The sequence below is a fragment of the Pogoniulus pusillus genome, chromosome 2 (assembly GCF_015220805.1).
Source record: "Pogoniulus pusillus isolate bPogPus1 chromosome 2, bPogPus1.pri, whole genome shotgun sequence".
NCBI lineage: Eukaryota > Metazoa > Chordata > Aves > Piciformes > Lybiidae > Pogoniulus > Pogoniulus pusillus.
The window spans coordinates 7,970,462-7,997,610 of NC_087265.1; the positions used below are offsets into that span (position 1 = coordinate 7,970,462).

The window sequence follows — 27,149 nt, forward strand, 5'->3', positions numbered from 1 at the left end:
AACTCAGGTTTGCCCCAGGCTTTTTATTCAGTCACTTTGTTTTCTCCCCTGAACAGAAAGCTGCTTGCTGCTCTTGCTGATTTACGTGAAGCCACACAGCTGTGTCCCAGCAACCAAGAGATAAAACGTCTCCTGGCTCGAGTGGAAGAGGAATGCAAACAGCTCCAGAGAACACAGCAACAGAAGCAGCAGTCTCCACAGCTGCTACAGCAAATTAACAGCTCTGATAATGAGGAGGAGGGCGTTACCCAGGGTGTGAATGATAATTTCAATCCTCAGGACAGGGAGGATGAGCTGCCACACCCTGATGAATCTGTTTCCCCTCCACAGAGGCTGCAGCAGTCTGCAGCCGCCTCCTACAGCAGGACCCTTCAAGAAGCCGTTCAGCAGAAGGCACGAGCTGCATCCCCTCAGAGCAGAGCAGGCAGCAGATACCTGAGAGAACCAGGCCTGGTCATGCAGCCCACGAAGCAGGCACAGATTGTAAAAACTAATCAGCACCTGAGCTCCATCCAGCCTGGGTCCAAAGCAGGAAGCAGCCAGGGCAGCACAAAGGCACAGCCATCCTGTCAGCACCTTCCCCAAAGCCCCTTGCCAGTCCAGCACGCAAAGGTTCAGCATTTGGAAGGGACGCACAGAGTGACATCTGGCAGTGTTCCCACGGGCCCTGGTTCCGAGCTGTATGGTGAGAAGGTGCCACCTGCTCAGAGTGCCCATCTGCAGCGTGCAGAGAGCCTCTCTGCTCATTCCTTCACAAGCAAGCCTAAAGCTGCTGAGCGGCCAACAGCCCCCACTCAGGCAAGCTTCAGTGAAACCAGGCAGCAAAGCCCTGCAGCCCCTGCTGCCTCTTCTAGTTCCCCAGCCAGCAGTACGATTCTTGCCACCTCAAGCAGCAGCTTATCTTCAGCCAGCAGCTTTTCAGAGAGCATTAAGGGGCTGGGCCCAGACGTTCGACTCAAGGAGAGCCACAGCAGCCAAGGTCAGGCTGCTGCTGCTGAGCACAGACCTCGCAACACCCCCTTCATGGGCATCATGGACAAGACTGCAAGGTTCCAGCAGCAGAACGCTCAGTCCAGTCGCACTTGGCACCCTCAGGCTTCAGACGGACTATCAACAAACACTGCTGCTGGGGGTGTTCAGTCCTCCACTTTTGAGCACTTCTCAGTCAGACCCTACCAAACTAAAATCTACTCTGCTGGTGCTGCCCCAGGAGACAGCAGCCAGAACGGTGTGCAAGCTAAGGAATGTGAGGAGCTGAAGTGCCAAATACCCACCCACTGCCAAGACAGCAGAGCCCCAAGCCAAGCCCCACAGTCATACCCAGATGCTGTGTCAAGGCCACAGCAGCCTCACCTCACTAAGGAGGCCCATCTGAGCCAGGTGACAGCTACAAAACCAAAGCGATCGTTCATCGAGTCAAATGTATAGCTGTTGGCAGGGCTGCAGAGCTTATCTCAGAGCTTCACAGGCTTTTACTGCTGGAAGGAATGCTGACTTGGCTGGTCATGTGTGCAGCAGAGCAGGCTGTCCCTGTAGGCCAGTGCTTAATGGGATACAACCACTTCAAACTCTTCCTACCACTACAGGACAGTTGCAGTAACTGGAATGGTAAATTTGTGTGCAAAGAGGCAATTGGGATCATTGGTTCACCAAGCCAGGACCTTAAGCAGAGAAATCCTTTCCATCAAGACTTTCCTTTTATGTAGGCTTTAAGTCATGGCTTTGGTTACCTTACAGCTCACCACTGACCCAACGACCATGCCTCTGCAACGCCTAAGTGCTTCCTTCCCAAGGCAGCAGGGGGGGCAGGGCTGAGAGCTGTGTGTGTGGAGTTGTAAAGCAGAGAGAGAGTATTTTATCCGTTTCTAGTGGGATCTGACTGGGGTTGCATGATGTACATTTAGGAGGCATCAATAATTTGTGTATGAGCAAACAACCATAAGCAGCCATGTAAATAGAACTATTTTTAGTAACTAGATCTCAAGTTAAACAATGAGGTTTGCATGTGTATGGAAAGGCTGTGACCATATTGGCCACTGCCCTGAAGAACACAACATTAAGGCATATTACCAATAATCGCACTTTATCTAGGTTATCTAATCACCTCTGGGTGCTATCTTCAACTGAGTTATTGTTTGTCCCTGATAAAGGTACAGAACTGGCCGGTAAGTGTTCTCGTGGGAAACACGAGTGGATGGAGTGAGAAGTGTCTGTGCAGGATGAAGTTGTGAAGCTTTTGGGAGGAAAGGTGGTTTTGCGTTGGTGAGGCTGCTCTGGGCATAACTGTGGCGAGCTCCTGCGTGCAGCGAGCTTGGTCAGCCCAACGCAGGCACCTCCACCTCTCCTCTGTGTCCGTGGACATGGGAAGCAGCCGTGCCCACCCTGTCAAACCCTCTTCCCCAAGTTTGCATCATTATGCTTCAGCTTATTTATTGTTTACCGTTTCTTTGATATTTTGTACAAGTCCTCTATTAGTCTGGTCCTGTAGTTCTATTTTTGCACAGCTACTGTATTTTTTCCATACAAAATAAAGATTATTAATATAGCTGTGGGAGGAGCGCAGTCAGCGATGGCTACGGGAGAAACGCTCCATCCTCAGGAACAGGAAACAGAGAGACTCATTTGGGGGTTGAAACAAGAAACAAGGATTAGACACTTTGCTGTCTTACCTTCTTACCTTGGTCCTAGCAAAATCAAGATTCAAAAGGCTCATTAGTGAGGATTTAAAGAAAACCTTAGCTGAAAACGTGTGCATCTCAACACTTCATTTCCTAAAACAGAAATGCCAGAAAGTTAAGTTACCAATCACTTCAAGGCTTTTTGCAGTAATTTTCTGAGGGCTTCCAGCAGTGAAGACTTTCTTCCTATTGCACATGTACATGAGAGCTGCAGATCAGAGCAGCACCACCCTCATCTCTGACACGGTGATTTCCTTTAGCTACGTCCAATGTCAGGTAACTTTCACAAGCCATAAATGTAGTGGGTTACTTCTGCTGAGTCTCTAGCCAGCGACTGATGGCCATTTTCAGTGTCCTGTTCGGTGTGAGCATGAGAGAGGGGAGAGGAAGATTGGTCATGGGACTTGAACGTCTTTTGTTGGTGATCCAGTTCTCCATCGCTTCCCTCTCATAGGAGTAACCATCTACAAAGAGACCATCACAGACACTCATAGACTCATAGAATCAACCAGGTTGGAAGAGACCTCTAAGATCATCTAGTCCAACCTAGCACCCAGCCCTATCCAATCAACCAGACCATGGCACTAAGTGCCTCATCCAGTCTTTTCTTGAAGACCCCCAGGGACGGTGCCTCCACCACCTCCCTGGGCAGCCCATTCCAATGCCAATCACTCTCTCTGTGAAGAACTTCTTCCTAATATCCAGCCTAGACCTACCCTGGCACAACTTGAGACTGTGTCCCCTTGTTCTATTGCTGGTTGCCTGGGAGAAGAGGCCACCCCCCACCTGGCTACAATGCCCCTTCAAGTAGTTGTAGACAGTAATAAGATCACCCCTGAGCCTCCTCTTCTCCAGGCTAAACAGGCCCAGCTCCCTCAACCTCTCCTCATAGGATTTGTGCTCCAGGCCCCTCACCAGCTTTGTTGCCCTTCTCTGGACATGTTCCAACACCTCAACATCTTTCTTGAATTGAGGGGCCCAGAACTGGACACAGTACTCATGTTATAGACCACCCAGGGGTTAGCTACTCCATCTCAAAAGGGATGGGAGGACAGGCATCAGCATTTCCCAACAGGCAAACTGAGACAAAAATGTACAGAGCTTGTGAAAGCTTTGCCCATACACTCCTGCAGACTTGCTGCAAATCACATAGTTAAATGCATTACAATAAAACTTTACACAGCAGCAGTAAGACCAAAATTTGGTTCAGCTTTTTTGATTATCCTGATCTTTGTGACCTGACCAAACCAGCACAAGCTGCTTCACAAAGCACTCTGGACCCATCTCTTACTGCTGCATCAGTTCACTGACCAGTAGCAAGCTTGATCAGCATTGCTGCTGCTGCTGCTTGGTGTGGCATTCTTTGCCCTACTAGAGATGTCTGCTGGCAAATGAAGCATGCACCACAGTTCTCTCTTCCTGCAGCAGCTATTAGAACACTTTCTGTAACTGGTAAGGTGTGCCTAGTTTTGTGTTCCCACCCATCTCTTTTTACCTTTAAGCAATCAATCCACCACTTAAACACCTACCTGCTGCAATGACAGGATCTTTCATAAGCTCTCTTGTTATGGGACACAAAAACTCATCAGGGACAGGAACAGTAGCAGCTCTCATGTCCATCCTCAATGCTTCAATTTTCTGGAAGACTTTATTGCGCAGGCCCAGGGACTCTGAAGAGTTATTTGTACATAAAGTTAACAACACAGACACGTAAGACAAAGAGCTTGGGTCTTGCCTTAATTAGCAACTGAGTTACAGGAGACAGCTCCACCTAATACAGCAAGATCTGCCGACAGCCACCACCACAAGCAACTCAACAACATCCTGTCACAGTGTCACACATCCAAACACCTCACAGATGTGCCTTTTCCCCACTCCACCACGCCACAGGCAAAGTTTAACTGCCAACTGTGCCAGATGTAAAAGATGGAAGATACTGCCCTGCCAGAGGCACCCTGGAGAAAAAAAAAAGCTCAGCAACAAATCTTAGAATGGCTTTTTAATACTAGCCACAGAAAAATGCCTTTACTGACACAACTTTTAGAGCTTAAACCATTTCCAGTGATGTAAGCATTGCTTGAAACTTAATACAAGCCATAAAATGTCAAAATCCAAACCAGAAGGAGCTGGCACAAACTAACTCTAAGCCACAGAGGCATTTCTCTAAATGCCCACTGCCCCTGCTTGTCTACGGGGCCTAGAAAAGTAATTCCAGAGTAAAAGTCTGAATAGCTCTTGCATTCCATGGACTGGCTTCTCTCTGTACTGCCTGCTGTGTCCTCCCAGCCATGCCAAATGGAAGGGGACACCATTTCAGGACGCTTCCTTAAACTTCATTTTAGCCTCTGTCACACATGGTGATAGTGTCTCTTCAATACAACTCCTTTCTGGTACAGTATTGCTGTCCTGTGGCCCACCAAGAGACAGCTGAAGAATCCCTCAATCTGTGGGTTTTAAAGCTTAATGTCATCCTAACCTAAAGATAAACCACAGACACAGTTCTGGTTCTGCCAGGTTGCCTTGTTTTCTTTCGGACTCTAGTTCAGAGGCAACTGACCCCATAAAATGAAGACATCAACAAATAACTTTGCTGTCTTCAACCAAGACATGAGGTCTGTGCACTGTGCCTGCAAATCACACTGCACTGTTACCTGCTTCTGCTTCAGGAAACCTTTCTTTCTACCATGTACACGTGATCAGGTAAGGAAGGCATCACAAGCACCAATTCACACGGATTCATTCACAAGCATCCCTGAGCTGATGTCAGCATTTGTTACCCATTTACTGAGAATACACAGTTGCTGTGATCTGAAAGAAGAGCTGTATCTGTGTCTGAGACAGCAGCCATTCTTCCAACTTAATTGTGAGTAGATGTGGGAGAAAAATGTGACAATGAGAAAAATGGCTTTGTATAAACTGTCACACTACAATTTTAGCCTGTCAAGACTGGAAACGCATCCCAGATAGCAGCAATCCTCACCCTGCAGCAGCAGCAGCAGCAAACATCTCTCCTTTTAAAAACTGCTTTGTGTCAGTGCAGGTGTCACAATCCTTTACTTCCCATCTAGCAAATACTGTTTCCAGCTCTGGTTAATTTTCCATCTTCAGCACTAAAACAAAGCGTTGATACAATGCTGTTCCAACCAGCTGTGCCACTCCCTCTGTGGCCTGCCAAGCAGAAGCTGTAACACATCACTGCTCCCAGCTTTGCTGCACAATCCCATCAGCTGCCTCACACTGTGTGCCAAGGGATAAAACTCAGGCACACTGATAAAAGTCATCTCTATCAGTAAAGACAAAATATGTCACAGAGGGAGAAAAACATATGCAAAAGTATAAACACCACCACCAAAATTTCAACCTGCATTTCCTTGAGGGATTATATCATAACATGCACAGATAAAGGCAATGCAAGATTTGAGATACAGCACTGAACTACAATAAAAGTTCATGTATCAGGAGGAGTTTGCAGGGCAATGTTTAACAATCTACAAGATGAGGTTGAGAGTTGTGAAACATTAGTTAAGAGTATCACCTAAGGAAAGAAAGACAAAAAAGGAACCAAATAATTCTAGTTAGAACTGGACTCTGAGGGCATCTTCTACAATCTTCATCGTGCAGGAATTTCTCTCATGCCAACAGGTAACTGCATCTAGTCTGCACCTTAGTGAACTACCTCCTAATTAAATCTCTGGTCAGGGATTAAAGAGTTACCCATGACACACCATCTTTCAAAAACCAGTTACAGAAGAACACTTTAAGTAAGATATTGTGCACAAAGCAGCTGCAATTTCCTGTTTAATCTGTACTGAGCTTGCTCCTTCCTCAGTGTACCCTGTAAGGAATGGTGAACCACAAGAGTCAAATTCAGTGCCAAAATACTGAGGTTTAGACTCACTCTCAGATCCAAAGTTTCTTGCTAAAGATGTGGGATAGGAATGACCTTACTTGTACCTTACTGTGACCATGAGAGTAGTGCAACACTGGAACAGGTTGCCCAGGGAGGTAGTTGAGGCCCCATCCCTGTGAGATATTCAAGGTGAGGCTGGACAGGGCTCTGGGCAACCTGATCTAGTTGAGGGTGCCTCTGCTTACTGCAGAGGGGGTTGGACTGGATGACCTTTGGAGGTCACTTCCAACACAGACCATTCTAGGATTCATGCTTTTTGTGTGTCTCTAGAGTGAAACCTTAGAATACAAAAAGGACAACCAAAACTCTCACATCTTTGCTACAAGCACAGTGCTGATGGAGAGGACAAAGTCAGCCTGATCAGAGGTTTCCAAATTCAGGTCATCTGTATCAGCCTTAGTTTTATGTTCCAAGGACACACACCATCAGGGCTGAACTGTCTCTTACCCTAAATAAGGATAGTGCCTTCTCCACGTGCTACAGAAGAAGGGAGAGTATTTGGAACACCTCCAACTTCTTTACAATTTGTGCTATTCTGGTACAAAACACTTTGTATGGCACTGGCCCCTAAACTGAAGGTTCAGAGAGTATTGAGGAGAATGTGACATTAGGGGGCAGCAGCCTTGGTAATAAAATAAACACATTTCAGGGAAAAATATGGAAAATGTGGATGTGTGGAGCTCCTAACTTCCTTTCATTCCTACACATCACAGGTGCTTGAAAGATTAAAGATTCTCTGGATTTCTGTGCTCTTACCAATTTTTAATTCACCAGCCAGACTTTCTTTAGTAAGTTTCAGGAGTTCCTTGCCATCAATGTTATTCCTTTTGAAAAGTCCAACAAAGTCTGCTAAGTCTTGTGCACAAAGCCAAGCTGAAACATCATCCTCTGACCAGTCCTCAACAGCCACCTTGGATTCACTTTTTACAGCATTTCCTTTGAAAAGGGAAGATAAAAGACAGTTAACAGAACTCCAAGCAACTCCCTGCCCCCAAACCCAGCAATTAAAATCCCAGATCTAATGAAGGCAGGGTTTTTCCAGGTGTTCTCAGTACAATCCATTCCCCAGCATTCCAACAGCAGAAATGCCTATTGGACATCATGGGTGGGGGCAAGAAATTGGCTCTGTCTTTTAACTATGAATTTTCAAAGCCTGAGGAACTGAATTTCTCAGATGCCTACACTTCCGTCCAGCTTGAGTTAAACTAAAGGACAGAAAATCAGCAGACACTGAAACAAGTTTCAACTCCAGACCAGGTTTCTTCCTGTGCTTTAAACAAAGATCTATGTACCTTTGTTCCACATACTCTGTAACATTAATTATCCTGGGGTTTTACACCTACAACTCGTTAGCTGTATTCCTGGTTGAGAACTATGCTTACAATTAGCATATGTTCTTTTTAACTCCTTGCCAATGACACTTGTCCAAAAAGTCTTTCAGTGCACGGGGAATAACATTCACCTCTTAAATGCTGTCCTGAGTATCAGAAAAGAAGATGAGCAGATTACTAAAACTAAAATCCTTCTAGTACCTCTTTTCTTTGAAAACCAAAAGGAGAATACCTCTGTAGGACATTAATAAGATCAAAAGATAAATAACAAGTGCAGGGGTCTGCATCCAGGTTGGGGCAATCCCAGGCACCAATATAGGCTGGCTTGAGAGCAGCACTGAAGAAAAGGTCTTGGGGTGCTGGTAAATGAAAAGCTCAATACGAGCTACTGGTATGCACTTGAAGCCCAAAAAGCCAACTGTAGCCTGGGCTATATCAAGAGAACTGTGGGCAGCAGGTTGAGCGAGGTGATTCTGCCCTTCTACACAGTTCTCAAGAGATCCCACCTGGTACTGTCCAGTTCTGGAGCCCCTGTTACAAGAAAGGTCTGGTCATACTGGAACATGTCCAGAGAAGGGCCACAAGGATGATCAGAAAGCTGGAGCTCCTCTCCTGTGAGGACAGGCTGAGAGTTGAGATTGTTCAGTTTGGAGAAGAAAAAGCTCTGAGCAGACCTTGTAGTGGCCTACACGAAAGCTGGGGAGGTACTTTCTAGGGTGTCAGGTAGCGACAGGACTGGGGGGAACGGATCCCAGCTAGAGGAGGGGAGATTTAGATTAGATGTTAGGAAGGAGTTCTTCACCATGAGGGTGGTGAGACACTGGAACAGGTTGCCTAGAGAGGTGGTAGAAGCTTCATCCTTATATGTTTTTAAGGCCAGGCTCGATGTGCTTTTAAGGCCAGGCTGGATCTAGTGGAAGGTGTCCCTGCCCATGTCAGTGGGGTTGGAACCAGATGATCCTTGAGGCCCCTTCCAGCCCTGACAGTTCTGTGTTTCTGTGAAGATGCACATAAGCCTGAGGTTACTAACTAACTGCATGGGGCTTTTGCATCTTCAGGAAGTGTTCAACAACACCATGCTTTAAAGAGCAGACACAAATACCTGCAGAGGCTTGCTTAAGGTCAAACTGCCAGATGTTCACAGTTTTATCCATGGAACCGGTGGCAAGTAAGGGACTGCATGGTGCAAATGCACATGTTGTAACGTATCTGCAAGTAAACATAAGTGTGTGAATGTTCACAAGACAAGGATGCCATTTCTTTTATCTACTTAGACAGAATAATCACACTGGATTCTCACCTGGTGTGCTGAGACAAAGTATGTAGGGTATTGCCAGTACTCTGTAAGAGAATATTTGTGATTTTAAATGGTAAAGAATAAAAAGAATGAGCATTTGTTGGTACACTTCCTTTCAACATAAGCACTGCTGCTTGGAAGATGACAGAAATTGTGTAACTTCAGACAAGTCTGACAAACACTGACCAGCAGCAGAATCAGGAATGCAACTTGAATGTGCTGCTTGAAGCCTCCCCTCCCTTCAGCTAAGAGGAACACTGCTAGCCTTCAGCAAGCAGCCTGCACAGAAGTGTTAGTGTAACAGCGCAGAAATACCTACCAAATTCATCACACCCATACTGGTTGGTTGCTCATGTGGGCAAGAACTGTCTATGAATCTAGGATCAGAAATGACCACAAGTGCAGAGGTAACAGCAATGTGCCCTTGTGGCCAAGAGGTACAATGGGATCCTGGAGTGCATTAAGAGTAGTGCGGTCAGCAGATCGAGGGAAGTTCTCCTCCTTCTCTGCTCTGCCCTGGTGAGACCTCACCTGGACTACTGTGTTCAGTTCTGGGTTCCCCAGTTCAGGAGGGACAGGGATCTACTGGAGACAGTCCAATGGAGGGCTACAAAGATGATGAAGGGGGCTGGAGCACTGCCCTGTGAGGAGAGGCTGAGGGACCTGGAGCTGTTTGGTCTGGTGAAGAGAGGACTTAAGAGGGGATCTAATCAACGTTTATAGACATCTGAGGGCTGAGTGTCAAGAGGAAGAGGATAGGCTCTGCTCAGTTGTGCCCTCTGATAGAACAAGGTGCAATAAATATAAACTACAGCAAAGGAAGTTCCATCCCAACACAAGGAAGCTTTTTTACTGGAACAGGCTCCCCAGGGAGGCTGTGGAGTCTCCTTCTCTGGAGACTTTCAAGACCTGTCTGGATGCATCCCTGTGTGACTTGAGCTAGATTCTATGGTCCTGCTCTGGCACAGGGGTTGGACTCGATGATCTATGAAGGTCCCTTCCAACAGCTAACGTCCTCTGATCTGAAACTGAAGTAGACTTCCTGCTCTAGTCCTTCAGCTGGGCTAATCCCACCTGTGATTATCTATTTGGCCACTAGATGCTACTAAAACCCAAATTCCTGAATTTCCACACAGCTTCAACTGATGATTTGAAAGATTTTTCCCTCTTATGAAAGACACAGGTACAGACAGACTGAAAGATGAAGGGCAAAGATGCTCTCAGTCACTAATTGATTACTCAGCCCTCCAGGTTTTCTATCTGTCCATGATCAGAAAGGTGCCCTATTTTTGGTTAAAATCTCTCCCACAAGGTTTTACTGTCCTTAACTCTCCTCCAGAAGCTGTAGAAGTTATTCTCTCATTTAGTAAAAAGCTAAGGGCACAAAGGTGACAAACAGTATTCAGAAACATTTGTAGCTGTAATTTTCTGCCCGTCAATTTTCTGGGGGTCCAAAGAACTCTACATCCTTGTCTAAGCTTCAAAGTACTGAAATAAATGGGCCAAAAAATGTGAAGGCTGTGATCCTAACTGAACAATTGCGTGAGTACAAGAGTAACTGCAGAGCAAATTGAAGAAGTTTAAGGTTTTTCAGCAAAAATAGTATTATTAATGCTATAAACTACTAAAGGCAAATATCACTAACAGGTAGACAATGAAGGATATAACAACAGCATTACAGGAAATGCTTAAACAATGCATTTTAAAGACATTGCATTTAACATATGAAAAAACATTTAATTCTTTGCACTTGATGTACAATTAACTGAAGAATTTCTATTATCACCATTCCCAATTTTAGGTCAAAGGCTACAGCCCCCTTCTTGCCCTGGAAGTTAAGACAGATTTAGCATAACAAAAAAATCCCTCTGCTTGGCTGTGAAGGCAGCTTGTGTGTATGGAATTCAGTGAATAATGCTCTCCTGTAAATAGATCACACGGCAACCCCCTCAAAGGAATGTAAATAAATACTGTGAAAGCCTGATCAATTCTCCAGAGGTATTTTTCCTCACATTCCTTCCCCTGCTCCACATGCAGTAAATATTTCGGGTTTACAGAGCTCTTCTTGTTTAGTATTTCTTTAGGTTGTTAAGACACTGCAGAAGCAGTGGTAACATTTGAAGACAACAACCCAACAACCTTGCACTGTTGTGTACTTACAGTTTCATGTATGATGACACACTTGTCCACAGACCTTTAAAAAAAGAAATCTATTAAAATCACAAAATCACAGAATGGTAGGGGTGGGAAGAGACCCCTGGAGATGATCCAGTCCAACCCTCTTGGTAAAGCTGGTCTCTCAGCGTCGCAATGTCCAGGCAGGTTTTGAAAGTCTCCAGAGAAGCAGACTCCACAACCTCTCTGGGCAGCCTGCTCCAGTGCTCCATCACCTTCGAAGTGAACAAGTTTTTCCTTACATTTATATGGAACTTTCTGTGTTCAAGTTTGTTTCTGTTGCTCCTTATCCTACTGCTGGGCACCACTGAAAAGAGACTGGCCTCATCCTCTTGTCCCCCACCCTTTAGATATTGATAAGCATTGGTAAGACCCCGTCTTGGTCTTCGTCAGGCTAAACAGCCCCAGAGCCCTCAGCCTTTCCTCATCATAAAGATAGTCCAGTCCTTTTAGCAAGACTGCAGCTTTCCATTGGACTCTCTCCAGTGTATCTCTCTCTCTCTAGCTATGAATGAACAGTGACTATAATTAGAGAGAAGAAGAAAAAAAAAAGGACCATTTTTAATTGAGAGGAAGGAAAAAACCTTTTTCCACAAGCAAAATAAGAGCAAACAGGTTTCTTAACACCACCTTATGAAAAGCCTCTCATTTCAAAAGGACACAGAGTTGCTGCAGTGTGTCCAGAGAGGAACAATAAAGCTGGTGAAAGATCTGGAGAACAGAGCTGGTGAGGAGCAGCTGAGGGACTGAGAGGTCCTTAGTCTGGAGAAGAGGAGACTCAGGGGAGACCTCACTGCTCTCTACAACTCCCTGAAAGGAGGTTTGAGCCAGGTGCTGGTTGGTCTCATCTCCCTAGTATCAGGTGATAGAACAAGAGCAAATGGCCTGAAACTTCAGCAGGGGAAGTTTAGGTTGGAGATTAAGAACAATTTCTTTGCTGCAAGAGTAGTCAGGGATTGGAGCAGGCTGCCCAGGGAGGTGGTGGAGTCACCATCCCTGGAGGTGTTCAAGAAAGGCGTGGACATGGCACTGTGGAACATGGGTTAATGGCCATGGTGGTGCTGGGTTGACAGTTGGACTTTAGAGGTCTTTTGCAACCCAAACAATTCAATGATTCTGCCTAAATCCCCTCCACCCATATCCACCTTAAAACACTACCAGCAATTAGCTCCAGCACTGTGTAAGAAAAAGTCATTAAATACAGAAACTCTACAATTCCATGAGAATATCTGACATGGAGGATCTGCACGGTGCTGATGCAAACTGTCCCTCGCTCCCACTGCTACCCACTCTCTGTTCTTTAGGTCTCTGCAAGCAGTTCTCTGTAAGGCAGATGTCCAGAATCCATGATCTGCTCTCAGCACTTCTCTTTATTTCTGAAACCTTTTCACTTGCAAAGCAAGCCAGAGGAAGCAGTGCCATAAACACACAGGATAAGAGTGGTGCAAAGCAATCAATACATATCTCACAAAACACAGACTGCACAGCACAGTTATTTACCATGACAGCAGTTTTTCCTCAAACACTTTATGAGGTAGACATTTTGCTTGCAACAAGGTAAGTGAAAACAAGAATCCATTTATCTAATGGAAAATAGATCACAAACAATCCATAATGATCTTCAAACACTGAAAGAGACTCCTTTGAAACCAACACAGAGGAAAATGCCAGACTAAGCTAATGTCTCCTGAGGCTTGTATGTTTTTATGTTTATTTGCTGCCTATTGTAGTCTTTTCATTCTCCTTGGGAAGGCATCAGTTTTCTGATGACATTGAGAGACCAAGTCAAAAGCTGTGCAACATCCTGGGTGTCAAAATCCATCACCCACAAGACACAAAACCAAGTGGAAAGACACTTCAATAGTTCTGGAGGTCACACAATTATTCCTTAATTATTATTGTGAAAACTTCACCTTTCTGTTTGACAATACTGAACCCAGGCAGGCATCTGCATGAAATGTAAACACTGAAAAGGTACTGCTTACCCTGAAACTAACATCTGCCCATCAGGAGAAAATGCACAAGCCAGAACTGGGGCCGAATGTCCATTCAATGTGCATCTGTATTTTAATTCAACACCTAAAACCAAACAAAAATAATTAGATGTGGAGATATTTGACAATGCGTAAGAGAAGCTGCTTTTAGAAGCCTAAAGCTCACAAAACCAAACTGGTTTTGGTTGGAAAAGACCTCTTAAGATCATTGAGTCCAACTATGGACCAAACATCAGCACAGCCACTTGTGTCACCAAGTGTTATGGCCACAGGTTTCTTGAACACCTCCAGGGATGGGGACTCCACCACCTCCCTGGGCAGCCTGCTCCAGTTCCTGACTACTCTTGCAGCAAAGGAATTTTCCCTAATCTCCAACCTAACCCTCCCCTGGCACAATTCCAGGCCATTTCTTCTCTTTCTATCAGCTGATACTAGGGAGAAGAGCCCAATCCCCCACCTCACTCCAACCTCCTTTCAGGGAGCTGCACCCAAGATCTGACTGTGACACAGTGACTACGAAACAAGGGATAAAAGAGCATTAGATATTTGACTTTCTTGCTTCGTAGTCTTAGCATGCCTAGGAGTGTTTTAGATCATTAAATATGCATCTGTACACACAACAGTCATTCCTCAGACTTCTACATAACAGTGACTAGAAACAAAAAAATGCTCTCTGAAGACTTGGCTTGTCTCTGCATAGCAGTCACACATCTACACTGCAGTTCTAGTAGGGGGCAACACTTTCCATGTCTCTAGCACTTGCTTCAAGGGCCAAGATGTATTGAAAGATGAAAGGTAACCACTCCCTGGCTTGGGAAAGGAAGAGGCAATGACAGAACAAGGGGACAGTCTCAAGTTGTGAGGTATAGATTGGATATTAGGAGGAAGTTCTTCACAGAGAGAGTGATTTGCCATTGGAATGGGCTGCCCAGGGAGGTGGTGGAATCACCATCCCTGAAGGTGTTCAAGAAAAGACTGGATGAGGCACTTAGTGCCATGGTCTAGTTGACTGGACAGGGCTGGACTGGATGATCTTGGTTGGATAAGCTGGACTGAATGGATAGGTTGGACTGGGTAATCTTGGAGGTCTCTTCCAACCTGCTCAATGGCCACAATGGAAATATTATTGGCTACCAAAAGATAAAAATGCTAATTAAACCCAAATGCCTATCATAACATTAGGTTTGAGAGAACTAAAGAGAAATTATTTGGTTTCTTTAGTCTTTACTTTTACAGTAGTTGATAAATAGACCACTAAATGGAACCTACAGGGCCTAATGCCACAAAGTGCTGCATGCCTAAACACACGAAAGAAAGCTTTCAGCTTCTGGTTAGTTTGGCTGTGAATCCATGACAACAGTACAACATTGATCTTAGATGTTAAGTCACCAACAGCCTAAAATACACTGCAATATGAAAAAAAATAAATCACTATACACACCTGAGGAATCTGCAAGCAAAATAAGCCAGAGTTTGATCTGATTATCTTGACCACAAGAAGCCATCTGGAAGTATCTGAATGCATGTTCACCATCTGATAAAATTCAAATGTTACTGTGAATCAAAAGCACTGACAGCAGCAGCGTATTGGTTAAGTACAACAGCATTCTTACATGGGAATTTGGCACATTTCCTTCACCTCAGAGCTCTAGAACTATTTACAGGTAAGAAATAGGTATATCTGCTATACTGTTTCCTAGAGCTGGTAGATCAAGAGCAGAACTGGCCTCATATTTTAAGTTTCCTTGGTGATAAATGTTTGATTCCTGTACCTATTGAGCACAACACTAGAGTTTTGTAATGTAAATTAAATGGTTACATCCATTTCTTCTACACTTCCTACCTCTAAGGCTTACCCACATATGCATGTACAAAAACCTGACAGCCCATTCCATTCCATTTTTCTCTTTGTTTGTTTCTGTTTTTCCAAGTCCTGTACCAAACTGTTTCTGCTTCTCTACTCCACAGAGGTGGCACACCAGCCTGACAGGAGTCACAACAATCCTTCAGTGGCATTACCACTGCCACTACCAACTTGTAGGAGTTGCTACAAGAATCACCAGGACTAAGGCTGGAAATCATCTGAAGACTGTGTAGCTCTGTCCAAGTATTTACTGTCAAGTGTCTTACAAAGTAATTCCAGACAATTCATCTCCATTTTTCCACCACTGTGTGCTAGTTTGAGCCTAGCTACAATGTTTTGGTTAGAAGAACTAGATTACAGGCTGTGAAAAGGAAACAACGGTGATGTCTATTTCACTCATAGGCTTGCTGAGATGTATTAAGAACAATAATATAAATATAGATAACAGAGTTGCTGTCTGGGCTTTGGGCTGAGCTTCTCTTTCTCTCTAACCTAACCTGCCATCTGTGTGACTAATCCATCTGCTTTCTAATCACCCTGGCTGACCCTCCACACTACCTTAAACGTAAGGCAGGATAGAGGGTAAGGGAGAGAGGTGGGAGGAAGGTGGAAGGGCGGTTGAGAGCCCCTCCTGGGGAATTCAGGTTGCTGGGAGGGCTGTTGTGCTTCCTTTTACCTTGTATATTTCTGTATATAACTGTATAGACTGTAAATACCTGCTTGTATCTTGTGCTAAGCTGTAAATATAAAGCTTCATTCAATTGCCAGAGCTGCTGAGTCTAGTCCGGGTGATTTCCAAAGTGTGTGTGTGTGTGTGTGGGAGGGGGTGGGTAACACCCAAACCATCACACACAGAAAGTGTACTTCAAATTGATACAGCTATTGCTGCAAAATCCTAGTGCACACAGACCTGTCTGTTCTAACCAGCCACCAGAGCTGCATGACTGTGGCACACTTCAGGACTCACTTGAAATCTGCTAAACACAAAAGCACCAAAGTGCATCAGTGCTGCCAGGATTTCCCAGTCAGATTTAGGTCTTACAGGCAGAGGAAGAGCATGTATTTATGAGCTATCCTGGTGTAAAAACACGTTTCTTGGTAAGAACTTGTGATTTGGGAACTCCACCTGGATGAGAATACTGACAATGCACATTGACCTGGACACGGTTTTACAAGTTACCAACTGGTTAATGGGTTATGTACAGTGTTGTACAGGCAGAGCTCCTTGGGATAACTTAAGAGGAGGACTTTGCTGTCTTCCAGTCAGCTTCACTAGAAAATTTTAGCATGATCTGCCCATTTTTTTACCAGTAGGGCTAGGTAATTTCACTCAAGTTTACTTGTTCAGGAGGAGGGAGCAGCACTGCAACTTTATCAGTACCACATCTTTTAGTGAGCACATGAGATTCTGCACTCACTGCTCCCTCAGATTCCTCAAATTGAGAAAAGTGAGGCACAGGAAGACAGGCAATCTATTCACATCCCACAGCTGGTTAGGTTCGCAGTTCTCTGCACTGTTTTAACCTAGTTGTGCTCCTTGGAGAACCAAAGCATAAAAGAGTAAAGAGGAAAAAGTACCCAAGCACTGCCTCTTCTAACACCCTTGTCCACCCTGGGCTAGGCTTCACTGTTTACAGTCACTATCCAAATATTTTCCATAACCATGGCAGGATAATTTGCTACTGAAAGCTACCATAAGCAAGCTAATCACCTTGTTTGTTGACCTAGACTCCCTGTCATCAACTCGACCACAACTTTTACATAGGACTATTCAGAATATTCTAAACCAACATCTCCTTCTGGCATCCTTTGTGTCATAAGCACTGATGATTAAAAGAGCGTGAAAACAAAAGAAGGAAAAAAAGTGACTCTTTTTTAACACGTTCCTCGCCTGACATAAGTGACTAACCAGAAACTGGCTGTGAAGAAATATCACAGCATGTCACACCAAGGTCATGTGCTTTTTCGTTACACAGGCATCTCATTTTATCATCCCAAACAGTTAAATCACCACATGATGATCCTGTGACAAAGAAGTTTCCACTAGGAGCAAACGCACAGGCCACCAATGAACCATCTTTAACATTCCCAGATCTGAAAAGCAGAGAATACACAGGGTTTGAGTTTAGAATAAACAATGCTCTAAATAAGTGATCTCTAAAAAGCAATGTGATACAACAAGCCAAGCTCTTCTAAGTTATGCACTTTGGAACCTGGTAACAGAAGGGAGAGAAATTCACACCCACTGTGGACAGAGACACAAAGTACAGTACAGTTAGAAGGGTCAGGATCTGCTCTTTGAGATGTGAGATGGCTCCACAAGGAGCAAAAACTTTCCCCAAGGCAAAACTTTAAGTGATAAAATAATTTTCAAACTAAAGACAATCTGCATGGATTCACCATTTGAAAGACACAACACTGTTAAGGCTACGATTTAAAAGTCAAATACAAACACAAGCTATCACAACACAGACTTATATGTGCACAAACAGTGAAAACAGACTCTCAAAACTGTTTATGAAAGCAAAACAGAACACCTCCCAACCCACATGATAAGCTGTAGCCAAGAATACTACAAGGGAGATTATTCTTTCCCTGTACTCAGCACTGTTCAGGCCACACCTTGGGCCACTCAATTCTAGAGAGATGTTGAGATACTGGAACGTGTCCAGACAATGGCAATGAAGCTGATGAGGGGCTTGGAACACAGCCCTGTGAGGAGAGACTGAGGGAGCTGGGGGTGTGCAGCCTGGCAGAGGCTCAGGGGGGATCTCATTGCTGTCTACAACTACATGAAGGGAGGCTGTAGCCAGGTGGGGGTTGGTCTCTTCTCCCAGGCAACCAGCAACAGAACAAGGGGGCATAGGCTGGATGCTAGGATGAAGTTCTTCACAGAGAGAGTGACTGGCATTGGAATGGGCTGCCCAGGGAGGTGGTGGAGTCACCCTCCCTGGAGGTGTTCAAGAAAAGCCTGGATGAGGCACTTAGTTGATTGGATAGGGCTGGGTGATAGGTTGTACTGAATGATCTTGGAGATCTTTGCCAACCTGGTCAATTCTATGATTCTATATAGGGCTAGTTTTGAACTACTCATACAAAAAAGGAAGCAACATGAAAAAAGTATTTCTGTCCTTTAACTAACTCAGTCCAAGTGCATTGTAAAACTCATCTTAAAGGGAAATTCCTAGCAGATATGGAAGTGTGGTCAATACTTGGGAAGGAGGCAAGGCCAAGCTAACATCCTTTGGGTTATCTGACAGTGAAAGTGCCTTGCACCTCACGGATGCCAGATCCAGCCCAGCATGCAGGGCTGAATCTTTAAGTGCTGCCATGTCACTGCATTGTGTAGAGCAGGTGCTCATTCTCTTCTGCTGATAAAACTTTTACTTACTGCCAGAGGTGTCAGACTTAATGCTACAGAAGACATGTCAAAAAACTTTGCTGAGAATCTCTGCAGCAGAAACAGGACCTTCAATGGTGCATTGAGTACCCTCACCATTGCAAATGCATTACACTGCTTGCTGGGTTTATATCCCCTGTCCTTTCTCCCTTAGTGTAGCTTTTAAAACTTTCCTCCCTTCACATAAAAAGCTGCAGATTGTGCTCTGAAAACCTAGCAGTAAAATAAATAGTACTAGAAGCATTCAGAGAAGAAGCTGAAGGCTCGCAGGCCAGGTATCAGCATGGTAACTATAGAAGGGAAATAGCAAACACCTCAAGAAACACACATCCCAACAAGAAATACTCATCCTGATGTGGTTTGGTGGTGCTGACACCCATCAAGGGATGATATTAATTGCCAGCCTACTTCACAATCTGAACAGTCAGTTACCACAGCTGAGCTGATAAAGAGCAGCTGCATCTCTTTGTTGTAAATTACCATCTATGTCAGGTGTGCTAAAAGGTGTTCTCTAGCATTGACACAAACAGCTGCTGTAAAACAAATCGAGGACCACAGGTGATTAACTAAAATCCTCTGATAGAATTTTGAGGCACTTTGATAATTTCTAGCTAATATTCTGATAATTTTGAGTAACTTTGATAATTTCTAGCTAATACTCTGATATAATTTTCAGTAACTTAGTTAATTGCTAGCTAATATTCTGATATAATTTTGAGGCACTTTGATAATTTCTAGCGAATATTCTGATATAATTTTGAGGAACTCTGATGATTTCTAGTTAATATTCTGATACAATTTTGAGGCACTTTGATAATTTCTAGCTAATATTCTGATATAATTTCGAGTAACTTTGATGATTTCTAGCTAATATTCTGATATAATTTTGAGGCACTTTGATAATTTCTAGCTAATATTCTGATATAATTTCGAGTAACTTTGATAATTTCTAGCTAATATTCTGATATAATTTCGAGGCACTTTGATAATTGCTAGCTAATATTCTGATACAATTTTGAGGAACGTTGAGAATTTCTAGATAATATTCTGATATAATTTTCAGTAACTTAGTTAATTGCTAGCTAATATTCTGATATAATTTTAAGTAATTTAGTTAATTTCTAGCTAATATTCTGATATAACTTTGAGGCACTTTGGTAATTTCTAGCTAATATTCTGATATAATTTTGAGGCACTTTGATAATTTCTAGCTAATACTCTGATATAATTTCAAGTAACTTTGATAATTTCTAGCTAATATTCTGATATAATTTCAAGTAACTTCGATAATTTCTAGCTAATATTCTGATACAATTTCGAGGCACTTTGATGATTTCTAGTTAATATTCTGATATAATTTCAAGGCACTTTGATAATTTCTAGCTAATATTCTGATATAATTTCGAGGCATTTTGATAATTTCTAGATAATATTCTGATATAATTTTGAGGCACTTTGATAATTTCTAGCTAATATTCTGATATAATTTCGAGGCACTTTGATAATTTCCAGCTAATATTCTGATACAATTTCGAGGCACTTTGATAATTTCTAGCTAATATTCTGATATAATTTTGAGGCACTTTGAGAATTTCTAGCGAATATTCTGATATAATTTCGAGGCACTTTGATAATTTCTAGCGAATATTCTGATATAATTTCGAGGCATTTTGATAATTTCTAGCTAATATTCTGATATAATTTCGAGGCACTTTGATAATTTCCAGCTAATATTCTGATACAATTTCGAGGCACTTTGATAATTTCTAGCTAATATTCTGATATAATTTTGAGGCACTTTGAGAATTTCTAGCGAATATTCTGATATAATTTCGAGGCACTTTGATAATTTCTAGCGAATATTCTGATATAATTTCGAGGCACTTTGATAATTTCTAGCTAATATTCTGATATAATTTCGAGGCACTTTGATAATTTCTAGCTAATATTCTGATATAATTTTGAGGAACTTTGAGAATTTCAAGCTAATATTCTGATATAATTTTCAGTAACTTAGTTAATTTCTAGCTATTATTCTGATATAACTTTGAGGCACTTTGGTAATTTCTAGCTAATATTCTGATATAATTTTCAGTAACTTAGTTAATTGCTAGCTAATATTCTGATATAATTTTGAGTAACTTAATTTCTAGCTAATATTCTCATATAATTTCAAGGCACTTTGATAATTTCTAGCTAATATTGCTATAATTTCGAGGCACTTTGATATTTTCCAAGTAACACTGATCTCAGCTTTAAGAAAACAGAAAAGGTGCACTTTTCTATCTGCAACTACAAACATCAATGATCATCATCTGAATATATATATATACACACACATATCACAAAGTATTTACAAATGCAGTCAAGCTGACCACTATTAGCATGCTAATACTTTGAAGTGAACTTTGAAAAGTGAAGCGTGACAGGAATGGAACCTTCAAGTTATTTCTTGTTTCTTTAGAATGGAAACACCAAAGTAGAACAACTTCTGCCTAAAGCAATATAATTTCTCCACAAACCTTACACATCCACCATTTGGCTAGGAGGGATTTGGAGATGCAGCTCGAGAACATGCATTATTGCATAAATTAACAGCATATAGAATCAACCAGGTTGGAAGAGACCTCCAAGATCATCCAGTCCAACCTATCCCCCAGCCCTAGCCAGTCAACTAGATCATGGCAGAAATCAGCATTTAGTATTTCTGGGGTTTTCCCTGTCTTGCTGAATGAATCAATAAAAATATCTCTTCACTGGTAATACTTCAAAATGAATAAACTCTTAGATTTCAGAATGCTAATGACTGAAATTCTAAGTTTTTGTTAAAGGTATAACTAAGCAGCAATGTGTACCTCTTTATTCTCTGGAAGCAAACCAACTACTTCAGTGCTTCTGTATGCATTACAAAAGACTAGGTGGCAAAACCCTATTGGAAATCTGTTTAGGGGCAGATTTCCAGGTTTGCACAATTTCAGATAGCTACATTATTGCGAGGACTTTTACAATTCCCATTTACGTCACTGCTGTGGAAGGCAAAGGCAAAGGCCATGAAAGCAGTAGTGTGCTGGAAAACAGATTACAAGAAAAAGAGGAGTTACAGACACATAATATGGTTTAGGTTGGAAGGGACCTCAAAGATCACCCAGTTCCAACCCACTGACAAAGGCAGAGACACCTCCCACTAAAACAGGTTGCTCAAGGCCTCATCCAACCTGGCCTTGGACACCTCCAGGGAGGAAGCATCTAAAACCTCCCTGGGAAACCTGTTCACTGTTAAATCAACAACAACACTGCCGTGAACTTCAACAAAAAATCAGGATTAAGATGAAAAATAACTTAGTAAAAATTAAAACTTCTTGAGTTTGCATTGCTTAATCTAAAAAGGCTCTGCAATTCTCACCCTCCCACTGATGATTTCTTTGGTCTTCTAAATCCCATTCCTATTTCTTCATGATATCAATCATTGTACATGCAAGCCTTACAAGCCTCACACAGAGCACTGCTCGTCACTTTAATTACACTCTTCTCATTGCAAACAAGGCACTCACCTGTACATCCTTAAAGACTGCACGTTCCAAACGACTACACTGCCATCAGCTGCCCCTGACACCAGACAAGTGGAGTCAGGTGAAAATCGGCAGATTCTAACAGGACTGCTGCTGGGCTGCTCCAGCACTGCCAGCATCTGACCGTTGCCAGAGTCCCATACCACACTAGTGCCATCTGTGGAACACGAAGCTAAAAAGTGTCCTGACGGAGAGAAGCAGCAGCAGTGGACAGCATATGTGTGGCCTTTTAAAGGCGAGTATGGAAGCTCAGTGAAGTCCTCTAAAGAATAAACACGAATTGTTTTGTCCAAGGAGCAAGTGGCCAAGCACGACGAGGAGAAGGCACAGTAGTTGACATCGTCACTGTGATCAGCTAAAGTGTGAATTAATGTCACCATTTTTGCCTACTTTTAACAAAAAAATCTGAAAAAAAAGTTTAACAGTTAAGACTTATCTGTTTCATAAACAAACACACAACCTTAACAAGATACATTCTCCAGCAAAAAAACATCATAGTTCACGTGCAGAGGCAGATTTCCCACCGCAGTTCTAGCTTCAACTTAAACCAGAGATCAACCACAGCAACGAGGTAAGAGGTGTCTGGGAGTACTGACAGACAGTAAGCTGAAGATGAGGCAGCAGTGTGCCCAGGTGGCCAAGAGAGCCAATGGCATCCTGGGCTGTATCAGGAACAGTGTGGCCAGCAGGACAAGGGAGGTTATTCTGCCCCTGTGCTCAGCACTGGTCAGGCCACACCTTGAGTGCTGTGTCCAGTTCTGGGCCCCTCAATTCAAGAAAGATGTTGAGGTGCTGGAACACGTCCAGAGAAGGGCAACAAAGCTGGTGAGGGGCCTGGAGCACAAATCCTATGAGGAGAGGTTGAGGGAGCTGGGCCTGTTTAGCCTGGAGAAGAGGAGGCTCAGGGGTGATCTTATTACTGTCTACAACTACCTGAAGGGGCATTGTAGCCAGGTGGGGGGTGGCCTCTTCTCCCAGGTAACCAGCAACAGAACAAGGGGACACAGTCTCAAGTTGTGCCAGGGTAGGTATAGGCTGGATGTTAGGAAGAAGTTCTTCACAGAGAGAGTGACTGGCATTGGAATGGGCTGCCCAGGGAGGTGGTGGAGGCACCGTCCCTGGAGGTGTTGAAGCAAAGCCTGGATGAGGCACTTAGTGCCATGGTCTGGTTGACTGGACAGGGCTGGGTGCTAGGTTGGCCTGGATGATCTTGGAGGTCTCTTCCAACCTGGTTGATTCTATGAAATTCAGATGATTTGGTTAGTATTACTGTAGCTGAACTCTTAATGTCAACTTGCAGTTCTGTAGTAGAACACACAAGATTACATAGCAGCTACCTTGTCTTAGAGGAGTGGAGAAACAAGTTACTCTAGTGATTTAATTTATGCTGTGAAGTTTACTGCTCAAATTTGTTGTCATTTGCAGCCATACTAGAAGCAATGGGGTAAATGGGACTACAGACAAAGCATTAATTAGGGTTGCCCCAGGATAGAATGGTTTGAGTTCAAGGAACCTTTCAGATATGATCTGTTCCAAACCCTCTGCCACTGGCAGGAACACAGGAGCACAGGATGTCAGGGGTTGGAAGGGACCCAAGGAGATCACTGAGTGCAACCCCCCTGCCAGAACAGGACCACACAATCCAGCACAGATCACAGAGGAACACATCTGGACAGGCCTTGAAAGTCTTCCGAGAAAGAGACCCCACAATCTCTCTGGGGAGCCTGTGCCAGTGCTCTGTGACACCTTCCACTAGATCAGGTTGCTTCAAGCCCTCAGCCTTCACCATTTCCCGGGATGAGGCACTCAGGTCTCTGCTCCAGTGTCTCCCCACTCTCACAGTAAAGACGTTCTTCCCCATACCCAATCTAAATCTACTCTCAGTTTAAAACTGTCCCCTTCAAGCACTGAAAAGCCACCAGGTCTGCCCAGAGCCTCCTCCAGGCTGAGCAATCTGCACTCACAGCAGGGAGGTTCCAGCCCTCAGACCGCGCCTGTGGCCTCCCCAGGACCACCTCAACAGGTCCACGTCTCTCCTGTGCCAGAGGCCTCAGGACTGTACTTAGCAATGCAGATGAAGTCCAGCTTCATTCTGAACAGTAACTTCGGTGCTAAGAGGAAACCACGGGCAGGTTTGAGTATATGTATGCCCAATTTCAGACAACGTCTGGTATGCCAATTTAGTTAAGAGGTTAGCTCTTTGAACGCTCTATTTTAGCTTTTCCCTGGTTTATTACTATTCTGAAGGACACTGAACAGATCAAGTAGCATCAACAGCATCTATCCGGAGGAGGAAAACAACGCACTTCCTTCGACTAAGGCAAACTGAAGAGTCAGACCAAGCCTGGCATCAGGAAAGGCACCTTAATCCCGTTGATAGCTTCTAGGAGCTCACAGCAGAAAAGCAAGACCAGGACCAGGAGACTCTGGTATCGGTAATTTATAGCCTGGCTGGGGGAGCAAGGCACAGCTAGACCATCTGTAATGAGATTACCCTCTCCAGTAATTACACTCTTCTCCTAACCTGCTGGCAAGTGCCCACAGAAATTAGAGCAGTTCTGGGCACTGCTGAGAACCCCTTTCCTATCACCGCCCACAGTCTGCCACCACCTAAGGCTGCAGGGAAGGGCTGCAAGGATGGCCGGTACCTCACCCCGCTCTCCAATGGCGCCTTCAGGTGAACACTCCTCAGGGCCCCGCCTCGGCGGTCCGAGGTGGCGCGGAAGGCACCGCAGCGCTTCCGCACCGGCAGAGACCGGCGCACCGCAAAGACTCCAGCTCGCCGCTTCTCGAACCGCCGCTCTCGGGCACGGCTGCGACGGGCAGCCGCCTAGGGACGGCCCCACTCGGCACTGGCCCGAGCCCCCAGGAGGAGGAGGACACAGGCGCTGCCCCTCCTGCTGCGGACACCCCTTCTACGCCACTCGCCTCCAGGCCTTTGCGCAGGCGCGAATCCGCCGGCAGCCTCCCCCCGCTCGCCGGTTTGGTCCAGTCCAGGCCGGCTGCCCCGCCCGGGGGCCGCGCAGGGTCGAAGCGGGAGGCAGCGTTGCTCCGTTAACCTCTCTTCGCAGCCCCCTGCACTGCGCCAAATCAACGTCGCTTTTGCCCTCGCTGTGCCCGCAGCTCTTGCCCGAAACCCTTCAGGTCCGGCGTCCCGGATCTGTTAACGCCCGCAAACAACCTGCTCAGGGGCGCTGGCACCCGTCTTTGGGAGGCGGGATTAAGGCGGTCTCGGCAGTGCACTGAGGAAGGCAGTGTGCTGCAGGAAGAGCTTCTGAAGAGTCCTCGGAGCAGAAGTGCTTCGGCATGGATGCCGATGTGTCTTCAGGACGGATCAACTCTGGATCGTGGCAGTGCCGACAAGGCCAGATGCTTCCGCACGCAGTATGTCGAGACAGGCTGCCTCTGTCAGGGCTGCGGAACTGCTTTCTTAGCTGATGGAGCGGAAGATCCTGGCTCTCCTTTCCAGGCTGTCGCCACGCCAGCAGCATGCCCCCTGCGGAAGCTCAGGACTGGCCTCCCCCCCTCTGCTCCAGCCAGTGAAAGATGTGCAACAAGGGGCGAAGCTCCCTGCAAAGAGCAGCTCCACTGAAGGGGTTTCAGGCAACAGCTACCAGGAAATTTACACCGCTGCCATTTTCACATCCTGATACGTACACAGAAATCCCTGCAGAATAAAACGGTTTATAAAAACACCTACATTTTTTCGAGGAAAAAAGTCACTTCGTTGGAATCAATCATGGCCCAGGAAACATCCCCTATTGTGTAGATGATGTTGGAATCTCTTCTTTTACAGCACATGTGACCTGACTGCATGCCATCTGATTTACTGCCCATTAATTAGTCCAAACCCTAGGTGGTGGGTAGTATCACAGTATCACACAGTATCACAGTATCATCAGGGTTGGAAGAGACCTCACAGATCATCAAGTCCAACCCTTTACCACAGAGCTCAAGGCTAGACCATGGCACCAAGTGCCACGTCCAACCCTGCCTTGAACTGCCCCAGGGACGGTGACTCCACCACCTCCCCGGGCAGCCCATTCCAGTGTCCAATGACTCTCTCAGTGAAGAACTTTCTCCTCACCTCCAGCCTAAATCTCCCCTGGCACAGCCTGAGGCTGTGTCCTCTCGTTCTGGCGCTGGCCACCTGAGAGAAGAGAGCAACCTCCTCCTGGCCACAACCTCCCCTCAGGTACGTGTAGACAGCAATAAGGTCACCCCTGAGCCTCCTCTTCTCCAGGCTAACCAATCCCAGCTCCCTCAGCCTCTCCTCGTAGGGCTGTGCTCAAGGCCTCTCCCCAGCCTCGTCACCCTTCTCTGGACACGCTCAAGCATCTCAATGTCCCTTTTAAAGTACTCAGCCTGTTTCCCTTGTGCTGCACCCATCTAGCAACACGTAAGATTACAGGTTACTTAACACCTCATGGTCTTAATAGAACTTTGTATCTCAAAGAGATTTCTTAACTGCACAGACAGCTGATTTGCAAATACCACACCACTTAAGAGCATGTGGATTATCAATACCACACCAATACACTTAGAAAACCATTCCATAATACTTTGTGGGTGGGAAACGTACTACTTTCTAAGACACTAACAAGACACTGTGAATCTAAAACATTCCTAGAAATTCAGATACTATCAGTTCTAGCAATGATGGTTAGTTTGGATGAGGCACTTAGTGCCATGGTCTAGTTGATTGGTTAGGGCTGGGTGATAGGTTGGACTGGATGATCTTGGGAGGTCTCTTCCAACCTGGTTGATTCTATGATTCCATGATTCTATGACAATACAAGCAATAGAAATCTGTATAACAAGCAAAAATAACACGTTCTTTTCTTTTTTTCCTCTGGATGTACACACTAGCTATGAAAGTTTCCCTTTAACTTTGAAGTTACATGCTCAAGGTTGTTTGAAAAGAGGTACAT

At 44.6% G+C, this 27,149-nt stretch overlaps 2 protein-coding genes across 10 annotated transcripts in view; one reads left to right on the forward strand and one right to left on the reverse strand.

Moving 5' to 3' along the window:
- TANC1 (tetratricopeptide repeat, ankyrin repeat and coiled-coil containing 1) overlaps nucleotides 1-2,545 on the forward strand; it is an 88,943-nt gene extending 86,398 nt beyond the window's left edge. For all 6 annotated transcript variants that reach the window (XM_064155331.1, XM_064155356.1, XM_064155347.1 and 3 more), the window contains one exon: nucleotides 57-2,545. In XM_064155331.1, the coding sequence (XP_064011401.1) occupies nucleotides 57-1,428 (1,372 nt within the window). In that variant the 3' untranslated portion in view covers nucleotides 1,429-2,545. The remainder of the gene's footprint in view (nucleotides 1-56) is intronic.
- WDSUB1 (WD repeat, sterile alpha motif and U-box domain containing 1) lies at nucleotides 2,414-25,371 on the reverse strand. 4 transcript variants are annotated; one of them, XM_064155389.1, is made up of 11 exons: nucleotides 24,872-25,135; nucleotides 22,201-22,623; nucleotides 17,159-17,343; nucleotides 14,827-14,919; nucleotides 13,377-13,470; nucleotides 11,377-11,410; nucleotides 9,220-9,260; nucleotides 9,022-9,128; nucleotides 7,345-7,524; nucleotides 4,208-4,348; nucleotides 2,414-3,142 (listed from the first exon to the last, which is right to left on the reverse strand). In XM_064155389.1, exons 2-11 carry the CDS (start codon nucleotides 22,596-22,598, stop codon nucleotides 2,985-2,987), a joined length of 1,431 nt encoding a protein of 476 aa, XP_064011459.1. In that variant the 5' UTR covers nucleotides 22,599-22,623; nucleotides 24,872-25,135; the 3' UTR covers nucleotides 2,414-2,984. The 4 variants fall into 4 exon arrangements, with proteins under 4 accessions (XP_064011459.1, XP_064011467.1, XP_064011487.1 ...); XM_064155397.1 differs by having other exon boundaries at nucleotides 24,867-25,135; XM_064155417.1 differs by lacking the exon at nucleotides 22,201-22,623 and having other exon boundaries at nucleotides 24,872-25,124.
- Between the last annotated feature and the right edge of the window lie 1,778 nt (nucleotides 25,372-27,149).